The following is an 18,953-nucleotide window of genomic DNA, read 5'->3' as shown; positions in this document are numbered from 1 at the left end:
AAGTACTAAGATGTGTTCCCTCTACGTTTTCACCCTGTCATTGCTTGGGCTTTAACAGTGACCATGGCTCTCCTCCTGGTGCCAGAGGTTGGAGATGTCCTTTGAAGCTGCTCATTTCCTTTCTGCTATCAGTCAAAGAGGTCACTGCTGAGCAAGACTTTCTACTTAAAGAACTAATAAACCAGCTCTAGCAGACTTCAAGGAGTAAATTCATTTTTACCAGGTCCAGAGAGGTGTCTCTGGAGGAGGAGAAAGCACAGGAAGGAGTGAGTGTTGGGCGGCCTCAATAGCAGGATAACACCTCTTGAATTCCTCGGGGAAGGGAGGTGGCTGGGCAGCCCTTCCACCTGTGTAAGCAGTTAGCAGGGATTCGTTTGAGCTATGACAACATCAAACATGCCAACGGTGGATCAGTAGGCAGTTTCCTCCTTACCTTCACTATATATGCATGTACTGAGTAATATAGCAATGCAAAAGTACTGCAGTTGCTCAGATATCTTCCAAGGATTCATTTGAAAGATATTCCATCAAATTCCCACATTATCCAGCTACAGAGAGAGGACATTCATGTATGCAGGCATTCTGGCAGGAGCTATTTGCTTTGGGGCCAGATGTAATTCAAAGTTATTCTGAATATTACACTGCAGCAGCCTGGCCAAGCCCAGTAATGCTGATTATTAGGACTTTCCTGGTTTTCCAGATGGAGCTGATTTCATTTAGTTCTCTCTCTTGTAATTAATAACTTGTCCCTTTTGTTCATTTTTGAATCTTTGTTTTATCTCTAGCATTTTGTAGAATAGTTTCCAATTTATTTAATCCATTGCTTGCCTCCTCAGCGCACGTAGCAGAACTCATTCAGCCATACAGTTGAATGACGTACGGCTCAAATCTCTGCTGCACAATCGCACATCCACTTCACATCAAGCTGGCATTTTTGTCATTTATATTTTATATGCTATAAAGTCACAAATCATACCATTTTATACTACAGCAATGTCAATAATCTTTAAAAAAAAAAAAAGCCAAAAACCTAACCACCAGCAAACATATGGGATCTGTACGTTCTGTCCTTTAAACAAGTGCAGATTTAGCAAGGAGGGGGAGGGAAAAGGAAGAGAAGGAGAGCCACATCCCCCCGCTGCCAACGCAATGCATGTTCCTGCAGCATCAGTGTTTGGATTAGGCCCATGGACACCCTACTTAGGTTTCAAATCAAGAAAAAAAAAAAAAGATGGAATTCAATTCCCCGCTGCCAGTTTTTAGTGATATTAGACTTCTGCATGCAGAGGATTTTTTAAAATAGTGTTCGCATGAGGCTAGCTGTGTGCATTGAGGGTGTGTTCATAAATGGGATATCAGATGTTAATAAATGATGAATATTTGGTCTGTATGCATATTACAGACATGCATAAAACATGCTATGGGTGGCTAACTACTAGCTGGTTCCAAACAGAGTTCCACGCAACAGCACGGATTAACCAGACTGCCTTTCTGTGTGCTTCTACCTCCTAGCAGCAGGATTCAGTCCAGGACTGGGGCTCCTAAGTACTTCCACAATTTAAATAACAAATATTAATCTACAAGAACATATAAACAAACAATGAGTTTGAAGCGTATAGATGAGGTGAACTTGCACACAGTAGCTGTATGTTGGAGTCAGCCTGTACATCTGTGTGTGCGTGCACAGTCCCACGTACCCCATTAAGGATGGGGAGGGATGTCGGTGGTTCCCTCCAAGGGCTGGTCTGCACAGAGGGAACTTGAACCACTGAACACTGGTTCATACAGCAGAATATCTGCGAGATCACAGGTCTGACCCCAAAATAGTGGGACAGTCACCTCCCCAGGCTGTGTGCACTAAGCGTCGAGAAACCCAGGTGTGGGGATTTCTGGGCTTGCGCCGTTGTTCTCAGGGCAATGTGGGTGGATGGTTGTTCTTTATTTTCTTTTCTTTTGTCCTCCAGCTACTTGGAGTATCTGGGATTCCAGTTTGTGCGTATTTTAAAGCCTTTGTTTCTTTATCCTTCGTGCTGCACCGTGACATTGAATGTGCTTCAAATGAATGAAAAGCCTCCTTAGTCACAATTCAATGCCTGTCTTTCTTTGGGACCACGTTTGGGTTTTTGAACAGATTAATGGCCAGAAGGTCACAACAGAGAGCATTGCATATGACTGAATATTAACTTTAACAGAGTGCATTGAGCTCAGGAGCCGATTAGAGCCTTTGTGAAGCAAGAGCAACGCTAATCCTGGAAGGACTCCTAAAATCTTTCGTAAGCTGCATTTAATTAAAAGAAAATGAAATATGCAAGAGTTGATGCACGAGTTGTACATTTGTGCATCCCACTCAATGAATGAATCATTTCCCAGCCTTCTTCTCTGACACAGAAATACCTTGCAATCCATTAAAAATGCTTCAATATTTTTACAGCTCCAATGGACCACGTGTCACCACAAGCCACCCAGGACACGGCCATTGCAGGCCAGAGCTGTTCTGGTGTAACTATAGTGCTTCTGCAACGCTTTGGGTAGAGGACGATGTCCAGGCTGCCTACAAGAGGACGTAATTGCTTGTATCACTGCTAAGGCAAACATCACCCAAACTGTTGTTAAATTCACAAGGTAGAGGGTTTTTTGTCTTTCCATACCTTCCATAACACATTCATGGCATATCTGTGTCCGGGACAAATCTCAATCGATGCAATCTTTCCAACGGTACCACTTCATCACAGGAACAGCACGTGTCCTCACACAGGCACAGTTGTTACCAGTTGCTCCAGTCCTGTTAATGGTAGAGAGCCACAGGGAGCCCGGAAGCTCTAACTGGAAAGATGAACAACCAGGCAGAGGAGCGTGAACTGATTGAATGGCAGCCGGATCCAGTGTCAGACCAGGATGCAGCACGGGACCAACCAGCCCCCTGCACGGACCCCCGCTCCTCCCAATAGCTCCACAAAGGGCAGGATCCCATTGCAGACCCACGAAGCAGAGCGGCCCTGAAGGCCCACGCGCCTCGTGCTCCAGTGTGCTGGGGACCTGTCAGCCTCGCTCAACATCCCTTTGAAGGGCTGGGGACAGTGGTTAGATCAGCAGCCTTCCCGCTGGATTGACATGGAGCCTTGCAGCTCTGCTGGCACCATGCCCGTGCCTGTCAGGATCCATCAGACAGCCAAGCCTTAACAGCTAATAGAATAACGGAGTGAAAAGAATAACATTACCCCTACGTGAAATAGCCAGAAACACTCTTAGCTAACACCGAACGTGGCTCGTGATTTTATGGGAAGGAGGCTACTGGACTTTTGGGCGCTGAATGCCAAGGGAATCACCCAGGCTGGAGTGGATGGCCCAGAGTGAACGGGCAGAGCTGTTCCCAGCCCGGCTGCCAAGCACCGAATGGGGTTTGGGGATGCTGAAACAACTGGGATGGACTGGGAGCATCAAAGGGGCAGAAGGATGGGGAGAGGGTTGTCAGTGTTGTGGCGGTTTTCTTTGCTGCCGCCCCCTCAAAATGTCGTTGTCAGCTCGAGGGCTTATGAATCAGGGAGCAAAGAGAAGATTGCTCAGGTTTTGTGCCATCAGGAAATTTTTTTTTAATATATTTTTTAAGGTGTGCTAATCTAAGGTCAAAGTAACTCAGGATGAATGATTCCTACCCCCTTTGCATCAGGACCAGCACATTGTGCTCAGACAGACCCCGTGAGTCGGTCAGATCCTGACATGGTCCTCACGTGTGTCCTCACATGGCACGAGCAGACACTCTCTGACAGCCATGTGCCCGCGCTCACAACACACGTGTGCAGCAATGTGACCCCCCCACCAGGCATCAGGAGTCAGCTGGGTCCATCGTGTGGTGGCCCTGGACAGGGCAGAGTGAACACGTGTCAGACCACAACCGCACTGAGGAGCATGCTCCCGAATCTGCTGGTCACCTCCAGTTCTGGCCCATCACTTCTGTGTCCTCCTTATAAATCACTGCAGAATGAAAAAGCAAACTCATAGCATGTAAATCAAGCTTAGAAAGGTTACAAGTCCGTTCTCTCTTGAACTTGTGCAAATGATGGAAAAAAAGTACTTAGAGCCAGAAGCTGGTGCTTAACAATTTATTCCACAGATCAGTGAATGGGAAGGAAGATGATGCCCCGTCTTAGTAGGCCACCACTGATAGGATGAATGCTCAGCTAGAAGTAGTTGATGACTCTTCTGATGGACTGGACGGTTGCACTGCGCGCCTGCCATGCATTGAAGCTGCTGAACTCGCCCCGCTCCACCACATACATACGGCCTCGATAGTTGGGCTCCTCATACAGCACCCACCTGAGCAGAAAGGAAGGGTTACTTGGGTCCAGACAATATGGTCATGTGAGGTGACCTCGTGCCCACATTGAGGTGCTGTGTTTAGGGACGTCAGTTCTGCAAACTACCAGGGCTCAACGATCCCTCCGCAGCCCCAGTCCCATCCTACACACAGAAATGCCCCCAGTGGAGTCAACTGCTGGCACTTCCCCCAGTTTCCAGCGTAGCCTGGCAATTATCCACAGCCAGATTGCACCATGCCTTTAGAAGAATTTGTTCTGGGTTACACCAGCAATGAAGCCTGGGACCAGGGGCTCCCTGCTTCACAGTGCTGTAGGAATGGATGTCTCTGAGCTTCCGTGCTGGAGTGTGTCCAAAGAAGGGCAACAGAGCTGGTGAAGGGTCTAGAGCACAAGTCTGATGAGGAGCGGCTGAGGGAACTGGGGTTGTTTAGTCTGGAGAAGGGGAGGCTGAGGGGAGACCTTATTGCTCTCTACAACTACCTGAAAGGAGGTTGTAGCCAGGTGGGTGTCGATCTCTTCTCCAAAGTAACAAGCGATAGGACAAAAGGAAATGGCCTCAAGTTGTGCCAGAGGAGGTTTAGATTGGATATTAGGAAAAATTTCAATCATTGGAACAGGCTGCCCAGGGAAGTGGTTGAGTCACCATCCCTGAGGGTATTTAAAACACACACTGCTGTGGTGCTTAGTGTGCTTAGTCCACATGGTTTAGTGGTGGACTTGGCAGTGCTAGGTTAACAGTTGGACTTGATGATCTTAAAGGTCTTTTCCAACCAAAATGGTTCTATGAGCCTATGATTCACCATGTGCAACAGAAACTATTTAATAGCATTTGATAGTGCTAAAGAAGGACATGAGTCCCTTCAGCCCCTGGATAAACCCATTTTGAACTGTAGAAAGAAATGTGCAATGCTTGAAGGATGTTTTACCTCTTTGAACTGACTCTATGATGGGAACCCTATTCAATAATTTCTTTCTTTGCTAGTAATTCTCAATGGCCTCTCTTTGGTGCTTTCCAACAGAGAGCAGGACTTGGCTCAATTATCTTCACTTTATCTCTACATCCAGAGTAAACTACAACTTTCCCTTGAAATACAGTCAAACTGATAGAACGCTCAACAACCTTGGTGACTTTGGCATGCCTGACTTCTTCACCTAGCTTGGCTATGTTTCTTTAGTACATCTTTCTCCATTTGAAGGTCTTCAAGTCAGGCACAATTCTGATGGTCAAGAGGGACAAATTTGCTGCTCTTCTCTCCCTTCATCCCTTTAGTACACACTGTGCCAGGATCTTAATCTGGCCACGTGTCACCTCTTTTCTCTGTTTAAATCTCCCATGCTTTTTTAACCAAGTTTTTCCATTGCTTTGATAGTTTTACGGTCAGATTTCCACCCCATCGTTGCTGAACTGCTCATCTCTGCCTTGTTCTTCTCTTCCCAGCTTTTTAAAGGATATTATAAGGATCTCAACTGCTTGTCCCACCTATTGGCTTAGCAGTGACAACAGAGCACAAATGCAATCTTCCAAATCATTTGGTTTCTGTTGTCCATCTCTTGCCCGGAATTCAGCAGTGACATCTGGGTTGGGACCTACTGTATGTGGGATTTCCAGGGAGAAACTCCTTTAAGTACTGGATAGGTCAAAGCCTACAGGGTCAGACAACAGCTGGTGAACTCAGATCAGTCTGACTCAGAGCAAAAAGCTGGAGTCCTAGGAAAAAAGTTGTTTATAAACCCAGCCACCCACAGGCATTATTTAAATAATAATAATAATAAAAAAGCAAATAGTTAGGGTCTTTAGTCAATCCACCTTACAGATTCCTTGACATATTTGGATTTATTTTGTGTTTCTGAGAGGATACCCGGTGGGACTGCGGTGGGTCCTTTCTCCCATCTGCCTGTGCACTGATACAACTGACACGCTGAGCACACGCCTGCCTGGTGCCCTCTCCACCCTGCTGCCCGTGCTTGCACAACCCTTTTCTGCAGCATTGCTGCAATGCGCTCAGCCAAGACACCTGGGTCCCGAGCGTTTCCTACAAACAAACCAGTCCATTCTTTGGTATTTTTTGCAGCCAGTTTATATCCAAACGAGAATTAGAAAGTCATCCTCAGACTTTTCCTTTGAAGTTCACCTTGCGGTGTGTGGAGAAGGCTGTGAGAGTAATGGCAGGTTGCCCTGAAGCCATGTCCCCCCATCACATATCCTGATGTGCACTGTCAGAGAGCGTGCTCAGCTCTTCAGCTTAATTAAGAACAATTTATGAAATTATCCTCCTCTATATACTCCCCAGCCTTGTTCATAAGACATGTGTGGCTTTCTTCCTTTTCTGCCCCATCCCTTCACCTTATATGCACCTCTCCATATTTTTGGATGATCATGGGCCTCTTCCTCCATCAGCTCACTATCCCTCCCTCAAGCCCTCCTGAAAAGAGCTCCTGATCCTATTTTCTGCACCGTCCAATCACTCCTTCCTGCTGAGAATACCTAACGTTATTGAAAATACTGCGTGGTGGTAGGACAGGAATATTCACAGGGCTGTTGCTGGCCCACCAGGACATGGTGGTTCTTCTAGCTTTGCTCTGCTCTAGGGCATCTTTCAACAACAGCTGGACCCTGGATAACAAAGCAGGGGGTAGAGCAGCCCTTCATAGCCACTGTCTTTCCCAAGATGTCTGTGTTTCTCTCCAGACACACAGTTGATGTGTCTGGACAGTCGCATGGAGGGAATGGGACAGGCTTTGGGGCAGATGGAAGCAGACTACTTGACCTGGTGTGGTCGTAAGAACCCACTGGCTTGTCCTTCTGCATAGGGAAAGGCTGCAAAAAAGAGGAACAAAAAGAATAGCAGAAAGATGGGAGTGAAGTGTATTGGCAGTGCAAGGTGATGAGTGAAGGCTTGCATGGCTTACTTAGCTGCTCCTTTATTGCCTAAAATTTACGTTCTCTGAGACCATCAGCGAGAGAGGAAATCAAGTCAGTCAGGAGCCCAGAAAAAAAGACGATCCTGTCCTCAAGCCCAGCATGGGAGAGCTGATCCAGGCACATAGCACGCAGCCCTCAAACATCTCAGTGCTGTGTTTCATTAGCACATAAACCCAGAGGACACAGGAATAAAACTCGCATGGAACCAGCGCGAGCCCTGTAAGCCAAAACTGGCTGCTCTCGCTGAAAAAACGAGCAGGGGAGTGCTGCAGCTTCAGCCCGAACCAAGCAGGATGCTTTCAGTAGGGCTCAAGGTCACTCATTCTCCACGTAGGACACGAGCAGTGCCATGAGCAGCTATTGCCTCTGCTGAGAGATACGTAGTGAGCAGCAACGTTTGGGTACCTGGTCTGGTTGATATTTCACAGCCTGCCTGCAGAACATCTACCAAATGCTCATAAATGCTTCAGCAGAATAAATGGTTGGTCTGGTTCCTTCAAGTTATGTCACTGTAGCGTAGAAAAGCCTTTTTTTGGGTATTCTCTCCCAGACTGTAAAACAAATCCAGCTTTTTAAAGTTGTTATTTCTACGCAATTCTCTGTGGAGCTGCTGAGGCACAAAGGAGGACAAGAAGCACATGTCTTCGTCTGACACCAGCTGATGCCATATGTGATACCGGAGCTGGCTCTGCCCGTGGGACGGCCAAAGCCTCTCGCCACTCAAGCCGCAACAGCTTCCAAGAAGGCGGTAACATCTCAAACTGCTCCAAAATAGCAGTCGCATTTCCAGCATGGTTTTACCAGCTTTATCACCAGCCTTTCTGGCTGTGTGGGGTAGCGGTCGCCAGCCTCAAAAGGGCAGTGGGGAAGGTGCCGGACACCCTCAGCCCCACCACGCACCGTGCCAAAGGCAGACATTTCTGTCCATTCCCGTTTCCAGCTGATCCATCATCACTTCCCGCAGGCACGGCCACCCCTACAAGTGTAGGCAGCAGCTTTTTAACAGCACGTGACACCATCCACGGATTTTGAAGGGGAAGCAAATATTTCTGTATCTAACGGATGTCGTGTGCAGGAATTAAGGGGGAAATTGCAGAGCGAGACTTCAGCAGGCAGGGAGGTCGGGGGGACCCTGCTTTATGTCTGCTTTCAGCATGCACAGGGGAAAACAGACCCGCTTTGATCCTGGGGATGTGCCAGCAGCTGAAACTCCCCTCATCTCCAGTGACCCCATCTTCTCCGCTCCCCAAAAGGTCAAGGACGTGTCCTGGGACGACTTTGCCAGGCTGAGCCCAGCTCCGGCAGCAGCACCTGGGGTCACCTGGGCTTATACGGTCCATCCAAAAGAGAACAGCAGCACCGTAGGGTCCCTTTCCCCTCCCTGATCTCACCTCTCTGCCGTGGTATCTCCTTCTTCCCTCCTTCCTCCTGCAGCCCAGGGCCAGCAGGTCCCTCTGCACCATCCTGCCTTTCAATGGCTTTTACAGACCCTTCCCCACGCTTTCAATGACCATCTCCCTGGGGTTTGGATGTAAGTCTACAAAACTCAGCGAGTTTCCTCCCCGTGTTCCTCTCAGTACTTTTTTTTCCTCCTATTTTTTTATCACCACTCAAAGCCTTTGAGAAGTCACGTAATGTTAAACATCTAGGCTCCCATGCGAGGGAAAACGAGTTTTGTACTCCTTATATATTTTGCAGGGAGGAGAATCAATCTGAAAAATTCAAGTGCTTGAAAGTTTCTGGGCAACATCCCAATTTCTCAAGCGCCAGGGTCTGCTACAGGGACATGTGTGGTCAATAATTGGCCCTAAAGCTCTTGCCAGAGTACTCGCAGGCTCTCTCTTGGCTTTATAATGTTGGTACTCAAATGCCTTTTGCTTCAAATGCTCAGCACTAACGGAGTCCCCGGTGGGCTCCAGCCATTTCTTCCCATCAGGAGCTGGTAGCTCGGCTCCTTAGTTTTAACGAAAACGCCACTGCCTGATCATAAGCCTGTTTTTTTGGAAGAGGAATGGTCTCGGTTGAATCAGAAAGGGTCCTGCAGGACACTTGCAGTCCGGATGTCACGAGCTTGGGTAGCAACAACCTTTTTCCTATTCTAGGTAAAACTTGCTGTGGATGAAAAGGGTCCAGCATCCCGTGCTGGGCGCAGGTGAGATGCACAATACCCTGTCCAGGACAGATGGAGAAGACCTTTTCTGTGCTCCTTCCTCTGCAGGGCCTTCCCACTGCCCCGTGCCTTGCTCCAGCCATCCTCTGCCCGGCTTCAGGAGGATTTTATGGCATTCCCCTGCTCCCAGCACACTTGCAGTGAGGATGCAATTGTCGGACAGAGGAAAGGGGAGATGGTTGGATAACAACCCGTCTCACAACAAGAGATAAAATAACATAAAAAGGACTAACACTGTTGAGAAAATGCAAATTGCAATCCAACAGCCAGAAAAAGGCAAAGCCAAAGCTTTTGGGAACATCTGCAGGGGCAGGAGGACGGGGCTGAGTATCAGCAACGCACCTGCAAAGCGGGTTCCTGAGGCACCGAGGGTGACCAAAAACCCCCATCGGGGTGGCTGTGCATCACCGCCAGTTGCCCCTGTCTTTCACGCAGGATTAATTTTAAGGTGAGATTCCACTGCCTGATTTTTGCTGTCCAAGGAGAAGGTTTCAGGTGTTGCAGCAAGCCTTGGTGAAGGCACTTGCAGAGCAAAAGCCCTGACCTGCATCACCCGGAGCCATCCATCCGCCCTCCCCAAAAGCCTCTGCATGGATTTTAAAGAGGTGCACAAAACATGCACAAAAATGCTAAAAAAAAAAAAAAGAAAGAAAATTAAAAGCTGGTTTTAGGCTTCTTGTTTCATACACTTTAAAGAGGTGTCTCAGAGCTCTTGTAGCTTGTGCTTAGCTGCCACCCTCCAAAAAATCATGCTCCTTTGAAGCAGCTCTCAACGTGCAAGCCCCAAAATTCATCTTTAAATCATAGGCTCAACTCACATTTCTAGGCTTTCTCCAAATCCCCCCGGCATCGACAGGCTTTTCCACGACAGGGGGAGTCTCTGCAGCCACCTCGCTCCCCTGCAGCCCTGGGAGCAGGGAGCACCGCAGCGGCTGCGTGCCGGGACACGGGCGGTTACTTACGCGCCATCACCGTACACTTTGAGGGCGTTGATGCAGGTCTTGTCCCAGCCTTGTCCCTGCAGGAAGGAGCAATCTTCCATCAGCTCCAGGCTGGGACCGCTAAAATGGCTCCCCTCAAATATTTCGATCCTGTAATGCTCGCCGTGCTGGGGACAAAGGGATTTGAGTCAAATCAACCATCAGCGACAGCCCCCGCTCTCCATGCACTCGCACATCAAAAAAAGACATATATCCAGAAGGTACAAAGATGTTAAACTATTCCCCTAAACTAATTTATATTGCCTCCAGTTCCACGTGTAGCTGCTGTTCCTGACAGGAGATGTTGGGCCTTTCTTTAAGGGAAAGAAAAAAAAAAAATGGGGGGGAGAACTGGAGGGGAAACCTTCCCAGCATCGTTGTTGCTGTGCGAGCCCCTGCGGGTGACACGATACGAATTTCTCCGGTGAGATTTCTGCAGCTCGTGGCACAGGTATGTGGGACAGAGCGAGCTGAGAAGATATTTTTAAGTCAAATTTAAAGAATACCTAGATGCATTTTTCAAATAGGCTTAACTCACATTTTTAGGCTTTCTCCAAGTCTCCCCGGCATCGACAGGCTTTTCCCTGGCTGGGGGAAGTCTCTGCAGCCGCCTCGCTCCCCTGCGGCGCACAAGAAGGCCGGGCTGCGATGCCAAACCCCACAGCAGGCAGCTGCCGGCAGCATCCGAGCGGATACCGTGCCTGAGCAAACATTCCTCAGGGAATCTGCGCTGCAGAAATGCCTCGAAGCACTCGCTGGCATCTCGCAGGGAAAATCGCAGGCCGGGGAAGGAGGAGCACATCCTCGTGCCAGCCGGGCTCCAGGGCCCGGGGCAGAGCATCTCTCCGCGTACAGGCCGTGGAGAGGAACTGCTGCGAGCCCCACGCTGGGGTGCTTTGGGAAGGACATTATGGACCTGAAACAAACCCATTGCCGTGCCAAAAAGCAGCTTCAGGGCCAGCGAGAAACCCCACTGGCTCCGAATGGGTTCGTCGTTGCCCCAGGGGTCATGAGTGACAGGAGAGTTGAATGGACAGACCTAACCTGGATTCATTTTAATTCGCTACTTTTTAATCTTTCTGATTAAGCTTTCCTCCACGTAATGCTTTTAAAAGCTTTGTAAGGGGAGGGCTACCTAGTACGGGAAAAAAATTTGGTTTAGTTTAGGACCACTGAGGGATTTTCTGCAACAGCAGAGAATTCAGGTAAAATTTGCTAGGAGGAGCACAGCTGCCCCATGGGTCCGGTTCGGAAATTCCTGGGGCTGCCGGGTCCCCCTCCGGGCACATGGGGAGACCAGGCTGCTGTGGCTCAAACTTGCTTTGGGCACCAACCCTCCTTCCGAATTCCCCCATGAATATTTCATAACGACTCATATTAAAAAAAAGAAAAGCATGTGACGCTGGCAGGACCTTGCCACCTCATCTGAAAAACCACAGGGAAATCTCATCCCGTTAAAGCCACCACGTGTCGTGCCGTGGGAGGAAGGCGACGTGTCTTCTCCCAGCTGGGAGGCACGGGAAACCGTGGCTCGGCTTTGTAGCCTGTGCAGACCACTCCGAGGGAGAGCAAACCCTACCCGGGAGACTATTTCCTTCTCAACGGGACGCATTATTTCTCAAGAACGCAGATTGGTATCACACTTATTTATGGGGCTCATGAAAAGTAAAACCCAACGGCAGCTCCATCCCACTGAGGCGGGACAGCGAAGCGCCAGCAGCATCCACTCACCATCCCGACGGGCCGGCAGGAGCCCAGGTGGTCACTGCGGCTGTTCCAGCGATAGAAGTCGGGGTACTCGCCGTGCTCCAGGATGTACTGCTGCCCTCGGAAGTCGGGGTGATCAAAGCAGACCCAAGCCCCGCTCTGGACGCAGATGGAGTTGACCCGGTTGAGGAAACCTCGGTCCTGGAAGCTGCTGCAGCTGCCGCAGACCTCCAGCTTTCTGCCCGTGAAGCATTTGCCTTCGTAAAAAGTGATCTGGGGGGGTTGGGTGGGAGGAGAACGGCCCCGCGGTGAGGAGCAGGGGCACGGCCGGACCCCCCCCGTTTCAAGCAGATGGAAACCACTTGCAGATACATCATTTTAGGATGGTTTGGGTTTCTTTTAGCTGCTTTCCAGCAAAAGGAGCACAGCATCACTGGCATTTTTTCCTAAGAACCGTATTTGTTTTTCTGGGAACGCAGCGCATCCCGCATTTATGACACTTCTTGCCGCCTCGTGCTTGCTCACACATATTTCCAGCAGGAATGTTTAAACAGGAAACTCTGCTCCTGAAACGCAGCTCCTTCGGCCGCACCCTCCCCGTCCCTACTACCGAATTTGCTCCCAGTATCATCATTCACGTCTCATCCTCCGCGATATTACCCTAACTTTCTCCTTCAACCCGGAGGATGCTCGGGCTCTCCAGCCCCGGGCTGAAAGGGAAGCGGTTGGGTCGTTACTTACATTTCCTGAGTACTGAGACATTTTCTGCTGGCTGCTATCCAAGACCAAAAGCGGGAGCCAAACCAAAACCGCGACGGACAGAAACGGTGGACACCCCGCTATATAGCAACCGGCGGGGGGGCGAGACGGGGCTGGTGTCGCGAGGGCTTTTTAACAAAGCAGCGGGAACCGGGGGCTTTACGCTTTCCTGCTTCGTAGGCAGAACCGCCGGTAACGGGGCCTGCTGAGTGCAGGGTTTTGATTTTTGGGCAGACGATCTGACAAAAGATTTGCTTGGCAGGGCTTTGGTCAATTAGCGGTGCACATTGATTGCTCTTTTTTGAAGGACATCTTTTTTTCCCTTTTTTTTTCTTTTTCCCCCTTTTTTCCCCTGTTCTTCCCTTATTTACCTTCCCCCCCTTTTTTTCTCTTTTCTTTTTTTTGTGCTTCTATTCTCCTTTTTTATCCTCTTATTTTAGAACAGACAAGAAGTAAATAAGGAAACAGCAGCATCTCCAAGCATGGCATGTAGTTTCTCTGTATTGCATTCACTTCTTTTTACTGTTTTTTCCCAGCTTCTCGCCTATCGCAGCATGGCAGCCAAAAGCGAGCATCGTTGGAAGACTCCTCACCGATAATACGTTGCACTCCATCTGTCAAAGCAATGGTTTCTCGTTCAACCTTTGAACCTCGTTAAATGGCATCTCCGAAAGCCAAGGACCTAATCTCCTCCAGAAAACAAAGGTTGGGCTCACAAACCCACCGATGTTATTTACAAGCATCTTTTTTTATGAATGTTTTGATCTTTCAGCACTGAAGCACCAAGACACAGATCTAAGTCAGGATTAGAGGGATTTTTAAGCCATACCATCGACCATAAAGTAATATTTTCCTATACAGCTGTGATTACAGCGTCAGAACCTGGCATCTCAAACACCAGCACAAGGAAAAGCTGCTTCATATTCCCCTCTTTTGTGTTGTAAGAGCATCCAGAGACTTTAACTGTCTTATTCTCAGGACAAACAGCACAGGACAGCCCCAGTCCAGAAACCCCGTCGGTTTATGTTAATGAGCCAGGCTAGGAAGAGGTAAAGGCAAACGCACGGGGGTGGCCCATGGACCAGCACACAGAGACGTACCAGGGCACCATGTTAAAAGGAGGTTTCTCTTTTATGCTGTTTAATAGCTCTGGAAGAAACCTCACACCCAGCTCCTACTCATCAAACTCTCCTCTTCGTCACCCGTGGGGTCCTCGTCGCCTCCCCCCTGCCGACGCTCCGCTCCCCAGACCGTCAGGCAGACGCTTTGAATCCGAATCCTAGAAACTCATTTCTTGGCAGGTCACTCCCGTCCGCACGCGTGCCAGCAGCCTCGCACGGCAACCCCGCTCTGCTGCCTTTGTTCACCATTTCGTTTCAAGATTAAAGGCCATTTGGGAAGCAAGGATGTCATTATTAAGGCTTAAACATACGCCGCCCTTTCAATTAAGATGTAGAAGTTAATAAGAGCGTGTACCCGCACACGTAGGCTGAGCTGGAAGACGTCATGTTGACTGGGATGCGCTGGAGGAGGAAGGAGGGAGGTGGCACATTGCATTTGGAGAGGAAACGCATCCTTCAGCTGACGCAGGTAAACCTGCGCCGGGATCGCAGAAACGCTGTTTACATTTACATGCTCTGATAGGAGACAGGAAATAATGAAGAAAAGCCTCATCTAATTAAAAACCAAGACTACCCAAACCCTCATTGAAATGCTGGTGTTATTTTCTAGGTGCTAAATTAGTCACCAGATGGTGTGAGAAAAGTAACAGCACATGGAGAGTCCCACGTGGAAGAGCAGCAGCCAGGGCGGGGGGCATTAGTGGCATCCCCAAAACCAGCCCTCCCCCATGGCTTCGCACTTGGTGTCCTGGGAGGGAAGGAGGAGACGTGTCCCTCTTCTGAGTCATGGCTGGGAGCACCAGGGTGACGAGGTGGCACCGTCATTGGCCTTGGGACCAGACTCTCCCATTCGTGGGGGTCATAACGGCCCATTGTGCTCTTTGCGTTGGCCATGAGCTGTGTGGTGCCTGGAGAGGAAGACCCACAACACCCATAACAAACTGGCCCTAAAGCACCCTGTAAAGCAAATATTACCACAGGAGGAGGTTTTTATGGAACCACAAAAGCCTGGTTTGCTCTGGCTCATGATGGGATTTTCCTGTTTCTCCTAAGGTGTGAGCTTTAACTAAATGTGCAGGAACTTGATGTATTTGAGACCTGTGCCTCGCTGTGAGATGTTAGTAGTTGTCCAACAGGTTCACAAGCTATTTTAAGAGAGATGGAAAGAAGGTGCAACAACTTTATTCTCATTTCTTTGAGAAACCACATTAAAGATATGAAACAACAAAGGACCCATCTCTAAAAAAGAATATTGCAGAATAGCAAATCATAATTGCTGGACAAACCCTCTTAATTCCTTGCAAAGGATGGAAAGGCTGCCAATGGAAGAGAGAAAAGAGCCGCCCGAGGAGCCTGCGGCCACTAGCAGCCATTCAGGCACGCGATGCTGGAGCAGACCTTGCCTCCTGCTCGTGCTCAATCACATCCGACCACGGTGCCCCAGACTAACAGGATCACGGGCAGCCTTCCTCCGCTGTGGCTGTTTAAAGGATGAAGCATTGGAAACACGAACTTACAAGTTTGAGTGTTTGGCTTTAACAGACAAAGCCCAAATGCCTGAGATTCTTTTGTGTGTCTTGATTTAGAGGAAGTGAGAAATCGGACTTGACGTCTCCAGGGGCGGCTCCGGGCTGCGCTATCCCTGCCTGCCCTTGCTGCCATGAGGCCAAGGAGTGAGGCGGTCAGAGATGATTTGCTCCAAGTCCAGGCCAGAACCAGGGAGGTGAGAAAACCGAACATTTTAACCACGCAAGATGGCCAAGGTTGATTTCAAGTCCAGCGTAACCCTGCAGTTATGTCCCCAACAAAACTGGAGCGGGAAGGACTCGATGCCATGGGACGCCGTCAGTGTGAAGAGACACTGTCGATGCCAATACCAGTCACAGAGATTGACCCAGCCATGCTAGAAACCACAACTCGACCATCCAGGACAAAACCACTCTGGCTGGATAACGTGGTGGCTCCTGGTCACCACCCCGCTCTCCTCCCCGTATCCCACCTACACACAGGATTTGGGCACAGCTCTTGTCATCTTACAAAGGGATTTCCATTACATGCCAAGGGGTTACGAGCAAGGTTATGTTGGCATAAACAAGCCCAGGCTGGGTGGTCTTCAAAACGCAGCTGTGAGATGCTACCGGCTCTTTCCATGGGGCGTTACAGAGAATTAAAAGGTCGATTTTTCTGTGCAGCTCAGCAGACATTGGCCATTGCGTGTGTCCAACCCAGCAATATGCCTCGCAATAATCTGCTGTGTTAGGTGGTGCTGCCAGAAGGATGGTGCTGAACTACCCTAGTTAAGGTAGGAAAACACCAAACTTGCTCCTCCTCTGACACAGACATTTCAAGAGAGCAGGGGGTGATTCCTGGAGGTGAGCCTTCGGGAGTGACTTCGCTAATGCCAACAAGAATATTTATTAGCAGAGGCTGAGCAGGATTTGGATTCTGCTCAGAGGTACCTACTACTGCCAGTACAACCCCATGCAAATAATAATTACATGAGCAACAGCCAAGAAGTTGCACTGCATCCTCCGAAATGGCCGTGCTCCAGCTTCTGGAGGAGCTTTTAGTGTTTGCAAAGCAGCGTTAAGACCTGGCACAGGAAACACTCATATCTCAGGGCTTTCAAAAGGCCATCTTGCTTTAAAAAAGCTCACAGATTTCTTCACGTACCCTAGTACGAGATACTTCTAGCCCATTAGATGTGGAATAACCTTCGGGTCTAAGCTCCTTCCCATGGAAACTCTTTTGGCGCACTGCTGAAAAGGAGGAGCACATCTTGTGGGCCACTTCAGAGCAGCAACAGACCTCAGAGAAACCATCTTTATGACTCAAGGGAGAGTTCCTATATTAAATCCACGTTGCTCGATTAGGACCTAGCCCATCTCACCCCAGTTGCCAAAGCATTAATTTCCGCTGGTGATGAACACATTCCCAGTGCCGGAGTTTCCTGTGTGCTGCCTCCCAGAGCTGCTGGGGAGGCTGGTTACACTAACTGCAGAGCATGTCTGCAAACCATTCAAGCAGAGAAAGGATCTTCCAACCCATGCTCTCACCAGCAGAATACATCACCTGTTGCTGGAAATGGGAATCAGCTGCCAGGCGATGGTTTTGGGTTCGACGCATGGTCTTCATCATGGATGCACCAAGACATAGAGTCTCTGCAGTATCTCTATGAAGAATCTCTCTATCCTGTCCATGCAACACCTCGCATCACCCCATGTGGAATACAGACCCCAAAAAAGCTCCTCATGCCTGAGCAAGCCCTGTCACAGAATGACTGTTCAGATCCGGCCAGGTTCCTGCTAGGAAAAATACCCCCTCACCTTGGAGTTGGGACATGCTGGTCAGGTTTAGCCAAATATTTATTAGCAGCATTATGGAGATAGATATTAAAAAAAAATCTGCAAAAGCTTGTTTTCAGTAATATTCTGTCTAGGGATCAGTATTAGTGCAGCTCATCACACATCTCAGGATGCATCTGAGTTGGGACTTGCATTTCATTTTGGAAAACATCAGAAAGCCTGGGGTTTTCGGTGAAATCCTTTCAGGTTTTATTTCAAAAAGGAAAGGTTCCAGTAGTGAAATAGGACACCTAAGAAAAAGCTGGATGCTGAGGACACCCATCACCCAGACCGAGTTCAGCCACATTTCCGTAACGAGTTGAAGGCATCCGTGCAAAGGTTCCCACTCCCCCTCCCCAGCTGTCAAAGGGGAGGAATTTTGACCTTATTAGATGAGGTTGTGAAGATTAGTCTGTATTAGCTAAATGCTCTGAAGATAAGCAGCGCTGATTACATAAGGACTAATTAGAACCCGTTGACTTCTCCTTCTTGCGAGAATCATAGAATCTTTAAGGTTGGAAAAGACCTCTAAGATCATCAAGTCCAACCATCGACCCACCACCCAGAGGAGAGGCTACCAGCACAGGAGTGCTCACGAGCAGGGTAAGCCCAGCAAGCCCAGGAGCATCGTCACCACCTGCACCACGCTTGTACGGCACCGCACGGCAGCGTGCGACACCTGCACTGAGCAGCAGCACAAATTCTTTAGCAATAAAGGTGTAAGACTGCACGTTTCTTTTAGACAAGGTGAAAACAAAATAGGCACCATGACGTAGGCCACCCGGCTCATTTCAGGGTGCTGCCCCTCTTGCACTTCAAAGGAAGCTGGGATAGACCCAGCTGGGTGTTTTACGCTCACCCGTGCCAGAAACAAGGGTAACTGCAAAAGTTGTCCTCGATCGCTTCCAGGGTGCAAGTTTGGGCATAGAAACTTCTCTGTTCAAAGAAACCAGAAAATGGAAAGCCTGCAGAAGACTTCACCACTGCCTCCTATGCTGCACGAACTTCCTCGGCAAAGCCCAACTTCAGCCCAGAAATCATTTCCAGAACAGCACGTTTTAAATCCACCCAAGTCAATGGGAATTTAACATGACTTATGGTTGTTAAATTTTGCTCATTTCCTCACCAGGAAAAGGATCTTTGCACATTCACCTTTGCCAATGATCATCTCTTAAGGCTGGGCTCTATTAAGTGTCTATCACATTTTTTCTAGCCTGGGCCAGAGGACTTATTTCCTTCATGATGTACCTTTTAATCCACGCACCATTTATCACAATCCTCCAGAAACCTCCGAAGGATCAGGACAGCTGCCAGACAAGGCTATATAAATTTATCAATTCCAGGCAAGCAGCAGTTTCCTAGATGCTGATTTCTTGCTCCTGTACATAAGGCATTCCAGGATTGCTCCCCACCCCATTTCCAGGCTCTCGGTGATGAACCTAACCCATCCATACCAGGAAGGACAAGGCTGCCCCAGCCACTGTTAGACTCCCAAGTGCTGGAAGGTGCCATCCCAAAATCTCTGTACAGCAAAGGACAAGCAGTTCACTGACCACGCTTGACTACACATTCCATTAGAACTGCAAGGTTACTGCACGCAGCTGGTCTTTAGATCTTATTAGCAGAGAAAGGC

The 18,953-nt window shown here is 48.9% G+C and overlaps 1 protein-coding gene across 1 annotated transcript; it reads right to left on the bottom strand.

Annotated features, from left to right (window-relative positions):
- Positions 1-4,178: 4,178 nt before the first annotated feature.
- Positions 4,179-12,915, bottom strand: CRYGN (crystallin gamma N). Its single transcript, XM_054816824.1, has 4 exons — positions 12,838-12,915; positions 12,121-12,369; positions 10,372-10,517; positions 4,179-4,314 (listed from the first exon to the last, which is right to left on the bottom strand). Exons 1-4 carry the CDS (start codon positions 12,856-12,858, stop codon positions 4,179-4,181), a joined length of 552 nt encoding a protein of 183 aa, XP_054672799.1. The 5' UTR covers positions 12,859-12,915.
- Positions 12,916-18,953: the final 6,038 nt, after the last annotated feature.

The sequence above is a fragment of the Grus americana genome, chromosome 2 (genome assembly GCF_028858705.1).
Source record: "Grus americana isolate bGruAme1 chromosome 2, bGruAme1.mat, whole genome shotgun sequence".
In the NCBI taxonomy this organism is placed as follows: domain Eukaryota; kingdom Metazoa; phylum Chordata; class Aves; order Gruiformes; family Gruidae; genus Grus; species Grus americana.
Note: the sequence above shows the minus strand (reverse complement) of the source record. Positions and strands in the feature narration are given on the sequence as shown.

What these genes read in the sequence shown, in the direction of transcription:
- CRYGN (XM_054816824.1), bottom strand. Translation starts at nt 12,858, where the DNA reads ATGTCTCAGTACTCAGGAAAT. An exon ending in TGTCTCAGTACTCAGGAAAT is followed by an intron (nt 12,370 to 12,837) that starts GTAAGTAACGAC and finishes CAACCCCCCCAG; the next exon opens with ATCACTTTTTACGAAGGCAA. An exon ending in CCTGCCGGCCCGTCGGGATG is followed by an intron (nt 10,518 to 12,120) that starts GTGAGTGGATGC and finishes CTTTGTCCCCAG; the next exon opens with CACGGCGAGCATTACAGGAT.